We start from the raw sequence: 12,780 nt of genomic DNA, 5'->3' as shown, positions 1-12,780 counted from the left end.
AGAATGAAGGTGGGACCGCTAAAGGATAAAGAAGGCAACATGTGCCTGGAGGCGGTTGAGGTTGGGGAAGTCCTAAATGAATACTTTGCTTTGGTATTCACAAGTGAAAAGGACCTTGATCAGGGTGAGGTTGAAATAGAACAGGCCTATGTGCTGGATAATGTGGAGATTAAGGAAGAAGAAGCAATGGATCTTCTTAAAAACATCAAGATTGATAAGTCCTCAGGGATGGGTGTGATATACCCCAGGTTGCTGTGGAAAGTGAGAGAAGAGATTGCTGGAGCAGTCACTATGATCTTTGAATCCTCTTTGGCTGCAGGGGAGGTGCCAGAGGATTAGAGAATGGCAAATGTAGTTCCCTTGTTTAAAAAAGGTAATAGGGAGAATCCTGGGAACTATAGACCAGTGAGTCTTACATCGGTGGTCTGCAAACTATTGGAAAGGATTCTTAAGGATAGGAACTACGAGCATTTGGAGACGTACAGTCTACTCAAGGGTGGTCATCATGGATTTGTGAAGGGAAGATCATGCCTCATGAGCCTAATTGAGTTTTTTGAAGAGGTAACAAAAGAAATTGATGAGGGTAGGATGGTAGATGTGGTCTACATGGACTTTAGCAAGGCATTTGACAAGATCCCCCATGAGACTCATCCAGAAAGTCATGAGGCATGGGATAGGTGGAACCTTGGCTGTTTGGATAAAAAATTAGCTTACAGGAAGAAAGCAGAGGGTAGTAGTGGAAGGAAAGTATTCTCCCTGGAGGTTGGTGACCAGTGGAGTGCTGCAAGGATCTGTCCTGGGACCCCTGCTCTTTGTGATTTTTATAAATGACTTGGATGAAGAGACAGAAGGATGGGTGAGTAAGTTTGCAGATGACACAAAAATTGGAGGAGTTGTGAATGGAGCTGTAGGTTGTCGAAGATTACAAGAAGATAGAAACAGGATGCAGAGTTGGGCAGAAAAGTGGCAGATAGAGTTCAATCCGGATAAGTGTGAGGTGATGCATTTTGGAAGAACAAACCAGAAGGCTGAGTACAGGATTAATGGTCGGTTACTTAAGAGTGTGGATAAACAGAGGAACCTTGGGGTTCAAATCCAGTCATCCCTCAAGGTCACTGCACAGGTTGATAAGATAGTTATTAAGGCCTATGGGATGCTAGGCCTCATTAACAGGGGGATTGAGTTCAAGAGTAGAGAGGTCATGTTGCAACTCTACAAATCTCTGGTGAGACCACACTTAGAGTTTTGTGTTCATTTCTGGTCACCTCATTATAGGAAGGATGTGGAAGCTGTGGAGAGGGTGCAGAGGAGAATTACCAGGATGTTGCCTGGATTGGAAAACAAGTCTTATGAGGCAAGGTTAGCAGAACTGGGACTTTTCTCTTTGGAGCGCAGAAGGATGAGAGGGGACGATAGAAGTCTACAAGATTATGAGAGGCATAGATAGGGTGGATAGTCAATATCTGTTTCCCAGGGCACCAATAGCAAACACCAGAGGGCATATGTACAAAGTTAAGGGAGATAAGTTTAGGGGAGACATCAGGGGTAAGTTTTTTACACAGAGGGTTGTGGGTGCCTGGAATGACTTGCCAAGGATGGTGGATGAGGCTAAAACATTAGGGATATTTAAGAGCCTCTTGGACAGGCACATGGATGAAAGAAAAAGAGAGGTTTATGGGGTAGTGTGAGTTTAGTACTTTTTTTAAGGAATATATGGGTCGGCACAACATTGAGGGCTGAAGGGCCTGTACTGTGCTGTAGTATTCTAGTGTTCTAGTGTTTTAGAATCTACCTCCATTACCGTCAGCGGCAGCCCATTCCACGCTCTCACTACCCTCTGTGTAAAAACCTTATCCTTGACTTCTCCACTGTATCTTCTTCCAAGCACCATAAAACTGTGCCCTCTCATGTTAGCCATTTCAGCCCTGGACAAAGGGTCTGACTATCCACACGATCAATGCCTCTCATTATCTTGTACACCACTGTCAGGTCACCTCTCATCCTCCATCGCTCCAAGGAGAAAAGACTGAGTTCACTCAACCTATCCTCGTAAGACATGCTCCCCAATCCAGGCAACATCCTTGTAAATCTCCTCTGCAACCTTTCTATGATTTCTACATATAATTATTAAATTATATTCAATTGGGCATTTCCAGGAAACAACGTTATACCTAACTGGGTGGTGAGGGATGCAGCCTTCTTGAGGTACCAACTCTTGAAGATGTCCTCAAAAGCAGGAAGATGTGTATCTGCGATGGAACTGACTGAGTTCAAAACACTTTAAAGCCTTTTGTGATCTTGTGTACTGTCGACTCCATACTAGGGTGTGATGGAACCAATTAGGATGCTCCCAGCCCATGTTATATCAGTTTAAATTTGCAAGAGTCTTTGGTGAACGTCCCAAATCTCCTCAAACTCTCAATGCATCAGTGTGTTGGGCCCAGATATTCTCTGAGAGGCTGACACTCAGGAATTTGAAGCTTCTCAGCATTGTTCAAGTACACAATCAGATAAGCGATCAGACGGTCTCATTAAAAGACGCGAGAGACCACAGGTACTGGAATCTGGAGCGAGGAACAAAATGCTGGAGGAACTCAGCAGATTGAACGGTTATCTATCAGGGGAAAGGAATTGTTATTGCTTTGGATCGAGCCCTGCCTTCTCAGTTATTGGATATTGAGGAGTAAGTGTTGTTCAGACCAGAACTCCGGAGAGAATTAATCCGGTCTTCAAAACTGTGTCACGGACTCTACTCAATCCTACAGCATTATTTTGTGTAGTCGCCTCTGCAATACAACTTGAACTCACAACTTTCCCACCATCACAAAGGGTATTTAAAGTTATAAAGGGAGAGCGTCAATACAGTATAACGATAAAGGATCTGCCATTATTATAGTGAACTCCAGGGGCTCTTTTCCTCTACTGCTGATGTCCTGTAGACAATTCCGCCCCGCAAAATGGAGCCGGGCCCTTTAATGATGGGCCCTTCCGCCCCGCAAAATGGAGCCGGGCCCTTTAATGATGGGCCCTTCCGCCCCGCAAAATGGAGCCGGGCCCTTTAATGATGGGCCCTTCCGCCCCGCAAAATGGAGCCGGGCCCTTTAATGATGGGCCTTTCCGCCCCGCAAAATGGAGCAGAAGTTGGCGGAATGGCGGGCGCAGCAGGCGGCGGCGGAGAAGAAGAAGAAGCAGCCGTCGACTGTGAGCGGGCGCTGGGAGGACGGCGGTGTTTTCAGCGGTCTGTGGCGCAGACTGCGACCCGGGAGGAGGGCTGAGGCAGAGCAGCGGGAGTCGCACCGAGACCCGCCGGTGAAAGCGGCCGCGGTCCCGGGACTGGAAGCCGAGGGCAGCATCTGCCCCACTGAGGCCGCGGGCTGTGTCAGATCCCCGGCGTCCGGAGAGGCGTGGGAGCGGTCCCGATGCGTAGCCTGGGTAGGTGTAGGGAATGTCACAGCCGTAGTCCGGTTTCAAACTGTGTCAGTGTGGGAGGGAAGTTGCTGGTGTCACGGTGGTGCTCAGATGTGTGGGGTGTAGGGGTAACCAAGATAGTGGAAACCCCCAGGTGGGTTCTGCGGCTGGAATAGGTAAGAGAAAACAATTGAGACTAAGGATTTTATTTTGTAGTACATCAGGAAAGTTTTTCGGCCATTCATGACTTTCTTGACTACTTTTTTCCTCTCGTTCTAACCTTACAAATTCACCCTGCAAATATGTGTGACCTGCACCGTGTATCTACTGCTGTAACTTCAGGAAACAGACTTGGAAAAAATAAACCTCATAAATTCTCTTTTAAATGCAGTTTCTCTCTTTTTTTTCTGTCAGTTGTTTTAATTAGGTGTTGTTTGAAACCTCTTCACAACCACCACAATTGGAGTTGTTGAGGAGCTTCTCCACCAAGAAGAACAAAGTTTTGTGTTTAAACGGAATGATAAGAAGCTGCCCTCTACAAGTGCAAAGGAACAACTCTAAAAGCATCTGAAATTAAGATCCAGCAGAAAGGGAGTACAAAGTGTAGAAAGTCAGCCACTTGGTGACGACAATGTCAGCTGTCGTGGCCATCTACAGTCAAATCACCCAAAGCCTCGTCCCACTGAAAGGTAAAATTATCAAGGACGGGGCATCAGTGCTTGCTGAAAGGAACGCCCAAAGAGCAACTGAAGCTCTCGCCTTGACATGAGCAGCCCTGGTTTCATAGCAGCTGATCTTTCTAGTGTTAATGACTGGCAAGTAGTCAAAAAGGCCTTCCAACCACAAAGAACAGCCTCAGGTCCACACTAGCTTAGTTGAAATTCTAAAACTTGACAGCAAATAGCTTTACTTATGAATCCATGATCAGAGCATCCCTCCTCTTTACTATGAGTCAACAACAAGATGTTTTTATGAAGACTTGAGCACGGGCTTGCTTTGTTGCACAGCTTTGAACTCCACAACATCAACTGTTTGTCTGCATTTGTCTCCTTCACTTCCACTAAAATTCCTTTTTCTGCCACTCTCTACAAACTTGGGGATCTCCTTTTCAAGTGGCCTTTAAAATCTTATGTGCATTTTTACATTTATTCTTTATACAATTACTTTCTGACATTCCCCTTAATCCGTAATTTCCTGTTGCTCACTATGCTTATGTAAAAGTCTCCTTAGTGTTTTATTGAATCTTAACACTGAAGCTGGGTGTTGGCTGTCTCTTCTCGTCAGAGCATTGCTTGATTTATCTCATTTGGCTCTGCTTATTGTTTTCCTTGTTGATCTTTGTTTTGCACTTTATATGTTATTGCTCTGAAATAACCACTTCCTCGATTGTTTTTGGCATGTTTTTGTTTCTAATCAAACCTATTTAATGATTAAATTGTAGTGAAACTGCAATGAAATTGCTATGGAATTTCATAGCATCTCCATAGCAATTTCATAGCATTTCATAGAGTGTTTGTGAAGAAGATAGCTGCAATAGTTGGGATATATCGTAAATTGAATGGGGCCAGATTATTGGGTACCTTTCGGCTTGGATTCACCCAGATATGTGGATAGTATCCCTTCGACTGACCTTTGGATATGGTGAAAAGCCATCATGGGGCATGGATTTACCTGCATTTCAGATTGCTCTGGCTTTGCCTGCTTTTATAGGCAGGCTGGAAAGTCCCACTGAGCAGTATTTAACTTTTTACAAATTTATATTTTAACTAAGTTCTTAGCGTCCATCCATGATCAGAGAATGCTACCTTGTTCATCAGCCAATTTAAAATAACGGTAGATTCCATTTAGTCACCTCTTTTTGTAACTCAACTGAAAAGGCAATATTGGTATTGAGTTTGGTGATGTGGCTTGTCTAATCTTATCCTTTTTCTAAACTTATGAGTTACAAAGAAAAAAGAATTGCACATTTGAAGCTCCTACATGGCAAAGGGAATTGGGCATTTTGCACAGTTGATCCCCTCACTATAATCAGAGTTTAAAACTGGAAATTCTTTATTTCTTTGCAGGAAAAGGAAGAAAATGATCAGAATACATTTAAAGAAAAATCTGAAGAACAGACAACTGAACCAGATCGTTTTATCTTCACAATTTTGACTGTTCTGAAATTTCTGCTTTGGCTGGTATTACTTGGCCTCTTCATTGAGCTGGAGTTTGGCCTGGTTTATTTTGTCCTCTCGCTGTTTTATTGGATTTACGTTGGGACACGGGAGCCATCGGAAAAGGAACAAGGAGAAGTTAGCGCGTACTCTGTGTTCAACCCTGGTTGTAAGGCCATTGAAGGAAGTCTAACAGCAGAACAGTTTGAACGAGAACTTCAATACCGACCTCTAGCCGGCAGATGAACTTGCTTCGTGGAAAAGCAAGATTTGTTTTTATTGCATTGTAACCAACACAATGTTCTAAAGCACTAACATAGTAAAGGTCAACAGTTAGCAAAGTCATCATCCAAGATGTAAATTGCACACATGTAACAGGTATTTAAATAGAGTAAGGGGTAAATTCGACTAAATTCTTTATTAAAACAAGTGTGTGGTGTCATCATTGAATCTAAATCCTGTGTTCCTTATCTGCTGTCCTGTTGGAATGCCTTGTACTGCAAAGGTGTAAAAAGAAGCTCACGTTAAGGGCAATTTGGTATGGGCAATGAAGACCATCAGTAATGTCCACACCCTGTATAGCAAATAAAGCTGCTAAAATTCTGACTACAGACTAAACATAAATCATGAAGTAAGTCCGTTTCCTTGTATACCTTCCTCTTAATAGAAAGCAGTTTGGGTTATATGAAAAAAGTAAAACAGAATTCTGTCATTTTAATTGTGAGTCAATCTTGGGCATTTCATTGTCACCTGATCCTACAAAGCCCATTTAAACTTATAATACCAACATTTTCTGAAAGTATGATGAAGATTTGGTTGCAAACAGTATATTTCTGAATGTGCTGAAGATAACTGAAAAATTAAATAGCATGTGTGATCCTGACTGTTACAAATAACAAACATCAGTGCAAGTCTAGTGCCATTCTTCCTTCTGTTATTCTTCCCAGCAGGAAAAATGTAAAGAAACCTCCTCTAGTTGTCACCCTGGGCGGCATTTGTTAGTGTGTGTATCAACCAGTTTCTACAACAACAGACGGGGATTCATTTTCATTGTTTTGTACAAAGTGTGTTTATTGAAATCTTTCTTAGTTCTGAATTGTTCTGCATTTTCTCAACACAGTTGCAGAGCGGAGGTGTGATTTAACATTCAGATGGTTACAATAACAGCAGAGTTCTCTAATTAATGGACCAATTTCTGCTGACAGCTGTCAGCCTCAGATAGTCAGCTTCTGTGCATATTCAGCCAAATGTGGAAGTTATGGATTTCTAAAAGGGCGTATGTCAGTCTCCAACTCAGTCTGTCATTGCAGCAGAGGCAGTGCGGTGGATCTGAAGCAAGGGACCAATTGCATTTCATCAGATCAATTACATCAAATCCTCAACTTTGCACGCAGGAACAATGCCCATATTTGACTCTTCAGTAAAAGCTTCACTTATAAAACTATTTTCTAAAGGGAGAGAAAATTCAAAAATGCAAGGTGCAAGGGAACTTGGGAATCGTTGTGCAGGATTCCCTAATGGTTAATTTGCAGGTTGAGTCAGTGGTGGTGAAAGCCAATGCAATGTTAGCATTAATTTTAAGAGGACTACAATATAAAAGCACGGATATAATGTTGAGGCTCCATAAGGCACTGGTAAGACCTCATTTGGAGTAATGTGAGCAGTTTTAGACTCCTTGTCAAAGAAAGGATGAGCTGACGGAGAGTTCAAAGGAGGGTCATGAAAATGATTACGGGAATGAAAAGCTTGTCATATGAGGAGCATTTGATGACTCGGGACCTGTACTCTCTGGAATTTAGAAGAATGAGAGGTGATTTCATTGAAGCCTATCAAATATTGAAAGACCTCGATAGACTAGATGAGGAGAGGATGTTTCCTATGGTGGGAGAGTCTAGGACCAGCGGGCACAGCCTCAATAGAGGGGCATCTTTTAGAACAGGGATGAGGGGGAATTTCTTTAGCCAGAGAGTACGAAACTTGTTGCTATAGGTTGTTGTGGAGGGCAAGTCATTGGGTATATTTAAGGCAGAAGTTGATAATTCTTGATTGTTAGGGCATGTGGGGAGAAGGCAGGAGATTGGGACTGAGGGGAAAAAGGATCAGCAATGATGAAATGGTGGAGCCAACTTGATGGACAAAATGGCCTAACTTTGCTCCTCAATCTTACAGTCTAAAACTAATAAAAATGTGAGTGTTAAGAACTAAGACCAGAAGATAACTCCGCTTCCAGCTGAACTCAGCTCACTCCAGCTTCCCAGAAATAGGAAATGACGCAGATCAATGTAGGCGAGCTGTGGCCACCCTGATTCAGAATATTTAGTCAGTTCCCCTTCATTCTCCCAGCAGGATATGTTTGTTACAACACTCTTAATGCATTCATTGAAATATTTGTGTGAGTTTGTGTATTGCTATATTTTTTATTAAGGGTCTTTTCAATGATTCTGCACATAAGATTGAATTACAATAGGTATCCCCCATTTTATTTAATCTGTTCTTTTTATTATATATCTGTGCCAGTCTTTAATATATTTTCTGTTGTTGAATTGTGTTAAATGTGATGATTTTATTGCTGTGTTTCATCCCTGTTCATTTGATGGCTTGAGTATTTATAAATGCTGATTTGTGAGCAAGCCAGAGGAAAATTGGCATGGTGCATCAGGCTATTTGGACAGGAATTTATTTGTATGTCATGGTTATCTTAATGATGGTTTTCTAATTTCAGCTTTTAATTTAGAACACTCATTCCTATTATGAGCCTTTAACTGCTCATTTCAGACTTTCTCGTAGGTGATGATTCCATTCTAAATCTTTTTCCAAATAGGAATTCCCATCCTTTTAGATGTAGTTCAGGTCCCATAGGTGTGTTCTCTAATTCATTACTCTATGATACTAGATGACAGCTGTCCTGATGTATGACAGGCAGCAGAACACCATCTTGGTTGTCCCTTCTGAAATGCTGAACTTTAGAAAGCGTAAATCATCAGGGCTGCAAATGGCAGTGAAAGTAACAGCATTGAAACACCTTTTTTTGAAATAGTAAGCATGAATAATCTCGTGCAATTGTATTACGAAATGTAAGACCATAAAACATAGAAGCAGACCATGGCCATTCAGTTCATCGAGTCTTCTCTGCCATTCCACCATGGCTGATCGCTCTCAATCCCATTCTGCTGCCTCTTCCTGATTAATCAAGAACCTTATTAACCCCTGCCTTAAATATACCCAATGACTTGGTTGGCATAGCAGTCTGTGGCAATGAATTCCACAGATTCACCACCTTCTGTCTAAATTTTTTCCACAGCTCTTCTTAAATGGATCTCCCTGTATTCCAAGACTCTGCCTATTGAGGGTCCCTTTACCTTAATCTCCCTAACACCCAATCCAGATTGCCATTCCCCTAATTCAGGGGTTCCCAACCTTTTTTATTCCAGGAGTTAGATGGAGCTCTTAAAGATAGCGAAGTCAAGAGATATGGGGAGAAGGCAGGAACAGGATATTAATTGTGGATGATCAGCCATGATCACATTGAATGGTGGTGCTGACTCAAAGGGCCAAATGGCCTACTCCTGTACCCATTGTCTATTGACCCTTACCATTAACTGAGGGCCCTTGGACTCTAGATTGGGAACCCCTGCTCTACTGGGTTCAACCACAATCTGTTCTAAAAACCAACCTGTAGGCATTCTACACGTTCTGTCTCTTGGGATCCAGCACCAACCTAATTTTCCTAATCTACCTGCTTATTGAAATCCCCCATGATTGTCACAACATTGCCCTTTGTACATGTCTTTTCTATCTCCTGTTGAAATTTGTAGCCTACGTTCTGGCTACCTGTTACACTTTAACTCATTCCACTAACTGCAATTTTACCCTATCATCTGCCTGTCTTTCCTCACAGTCACACTACACGCTGCATCTAGATGCATACCAACTGCCCCATCCTCAGCCCTATCAATCTGGTTCCCATCCCGCTGCCAAATTAATTTAAACCCTTCTCTCACCCCAGCGAACAGCTCTTGCAAACCTGCCCACAAGGATATTGGTTTCCCTCAGGTTCAGGTGTAACCTGTCCTTTTTGTACAGATCATACCTTCCCATGAAGAGATCCCAATGATCCAGAAGTCTGAAACCCTGCCCCCTGCACCAATTCTCCAGCCACACATTTATCATCCAAATCATCATATTCTTACCCTCACTGGTGTGTGGCACAGACAGATTCTACTTCTGCTTTTCAGCTTTCATCTATCTCCTTACAGTCTCTCTTCAGGACCTCCTCCCTATGTTGCCAGTACCAATATGTACCACGACTTCCAGCTGTTAATCCTCCCCCTTTAGAATGCTGAGTATCCTATCCAATTCGAGACATCGCTGATCCTGGCATCTAGGAGGTGACATACCATGCAGGTGCCTCACACCCACAGAAACTGCTGTCTGCTTCTCTAACTATGGAATCTCCTGTCACCACTGCACTCCTCTCTTTCCTCTAAGCCATAAAGACAGACTCAGCCTGAGATCAGGTAGCTGCAGTTTCCCCTGGTAGTTCATCTCCCCAACAGCGTCCAAAGCAATGTACTTATTATTGAGGGGAATGGCCACAGGGATACTCTGCACTGGCTGTTATTCCCCTTCCCCCTCAGGTACCTGTTTCCTGCAACTTAGCAGGGACTTACTCCCTGTGGCTCCTATCCATCAGCTCCTCATCTTCCCCGTATGAGCTGAAGATCATTCAGCTACAGCTTCAGTTCCTTAACAAGGTGTCTAAGGAGCTGTGGCTCCATGCACTTCATGCAGATGTAGTTATCCAGGAGGTTGACAGTCTCCCAAATCTCCCACATCTCTTACAAGGAACAGTGCCACCAACTCTGGAACCATTCACAGTGCACTTGCTATGTTCTAATAGAAACAAAAACTTATTAGGAACTTGCTTAGACCCTGCTTGTGCTTACCAAAGCCTGACCACTCTAACACCGTCCACTCACACAATGGCCGCACTGCTTACACCTCACCTCTTTTTATTGGCTGCTGCTGAGGGCTTTATAGATTGCAGCCTGCCGAAAAGTCCCAGAAGCACCTGAGTTTTTTAAACCTCACGCTGCGTCACCAATGATTGATCCTTCACGTTAATTGTACCCCACCAAAAAAAGAATGATGCATCAGTAATCTGAATCCAAAGCATTAATGATGACCAGTCAATTGAAAGATCATCGACTTGATACATCAGCTCTGTCACTCTCTTTCTCTAATGCTGTCAGACCTGCTCCATATTCCATCATTTTTCAGGTCTGATGAAGGATTAACGTAAAACATTAATTTTATTTCTCTTCACAGGTGCTGCTTGACCTCCTGAGTATTTTGAGTATCTTTTTTGTTGTCTTTATCTGGTGACACCCAGTTTTCAGTTGCAGTGAAAATATTTATCCAGCTGCAGATAATAGTGGCAAAGGTGGGCAGTGACGTAACATCGATAAGCCAACTTTTACAAAGGACAAAGAACAACATTTTCTGTTGTGAGCTATCTGATCTGCAATATAATAATAACTTTATATCTTTCAAATCAGACAAAAATATAGTAAACAGACAGATAGCTGAAATCAGGAACAGTCAAATCAGTGGACAGGTTTGTTGAGAAATGTGAAAAACAGTACTATTTTAAAAGGGAAGGGAAAACTTGAGGGTGCGTGTATTCAATATCTGCATCCACTTGATTCTAAATAACTCCATCCCCTCCAATCTGGTTTAGCCTATCACCTTTTATCCCATTCTTCTACACACTACTATGAACTTGCAATCTTTCCCATTCCCCTGAAATGCAGGGTCTTGACCCTGTGTCAGCCTGCACAGATGCTGCCTGACCTGCTGAGTTCCTCAGCTTTTCAGTCTTGTACTTTGGTGTCATTCTAGAATGAAAGGATAAATTTCACTCTACACTCTGAGCTACCACTCTATTTCAATTGCTGTTTAGGGCTATTTTCAATGAACTATTAATTGTTGATAGAAAATATTTAAATAGCATGTTAGAAGTGTGAGGCCTCAGCGTCACTTACGATGAAGGAATATGACAAATGCTGTACTGAAGTTATAGATGAGTATTTACTATTTTGGGTCTGGTTGAATTTAACTTTTTTAAAGTTTGGAATCTCCATTGAATTTCACCTCATTCGTTATTGGGAATCCACATACAGTTTGCTGGCAGGTATCATAAGGTTCTCACGTTCTGGCAGTTGAGCATCCTGAGTGTATTTGTTAACATTTACAGTTTACAGGACTGAGTTATAATGTATGCCCAACATTCCATCTATAAAATCTCAGCAGAAAGAATCTGAAAGAATTGGAACTTTGCAGTTTTGGAGACTACTATACACAGGTCCATTATTATATTGCTGATCCAATTTACCACTTAAGCAAATTTGTTGATCCAATTTACCACATTAAAAAATTTACCATTTCAAAAAAAAAATAGGATTGCACACCAAGCAACTTGTTGAAACTCCAGTGTAAAACGTTGCAGTAGGAAAAATACCTTGGTATGTCTTTCCATTCAAGAGTAGTTTTCAGAGTATTGGACGTAACACTTGCTTATGGGAGCTGAATTTTGCATTGAACCTGATTATAGAAGTTATCAATATTGTCTGAACGTGAAAAATAGAATGTATTTTAACAGATGTTCCATCTTAGTCAATATATACAGGAACAACCATAGACATTTTTCTATCACCGGATAGCGTGTTGAGTGCCTCTGAGAGATTGGGATGTGAATGCTTTGATTTCTCATATTTGGATGCCAATTTATTCTTGTGTATCTATGCAACGTAAACCCAAGAAATAAGCTAATCACACACATCATACTGGACATAATCAGCCTTTTTTCCTCATGAAGCAAAATTACAAACTCAGCCAAGTGGCAATCTGTTACTGATTATTAAGCTTTTGTTTTCTGTGGGAGAGATAATAGCTGCAAGAAATAATCACTTCTTAGACAATAATTTGACATTTCATTGAAATGCAGTCAGAAAATCCGTGACATAAAGGAGAACAGTTTAGTGTTGACGCCAGTCAAGAAAGAACTGCCCATTGAATCTCACTTTTCAGCACCAAACCTCTAGCCCTCTCTTTTGCAGAGATGTCAGAAGCACCTCATAGCCAAGGAAATTTTTTTTGAAATCTCCCTGTTGCAAGCGGAAAAAATTGGCAATTATTTCTACAAACAGCAACTTAT

At 42.0% G+C, this 12,780-nt stretch overlaps 1 protein-coding gene across 1 annotated transcript; it reads left to right on the top strand.

Moving 5' to 3' along the window:
* The first annotated feature begins 3,090 nt into the window (after positions 1-3,090).
* On the top strand, positions 3,091-5,993 carry saysd1 (SAYSVFN motif domain containing 1). Its single transcript, XM_059987250.1, has 2 exons — positions 3,091-3,432; positions 5,475-5,993. The coding sequence occupies exons 1-2, from the start codon at positions 3,130-3,132 to the stop codon at positions 5,808-5,810; spliced, it is 639 nt and encodes a 212-aa protein (XP_059843233.1). The 5' UTR covers positions 3,091-3,129; the 3' UTR covers positions 5,811-5,993.
* The last annotated feature ends 6,787 nt before the right edge of the window (positions 5,994-12,780 follow it).

The sequence above is a fragment of the Hypanus sabinus genome, chromosome 13 (assembly GCF_030144855.1).
Source record: "Hypanus sabinus isolate sHypSab1 chromosome 13, sHypSab1.hap1, whole genome shotgun sequence".
Lineage (NCBI taxonomy): Eukaryota > Metazoa > Chordata > Chondrichthyes > Myliobatiformes > Dasyatidae > Hypanus > Hypanus sabinus.
Note: the sequence above shows the minus strand (reverse complement) of the source record. Positions and strands in the feature narration are given on the sequence as shown.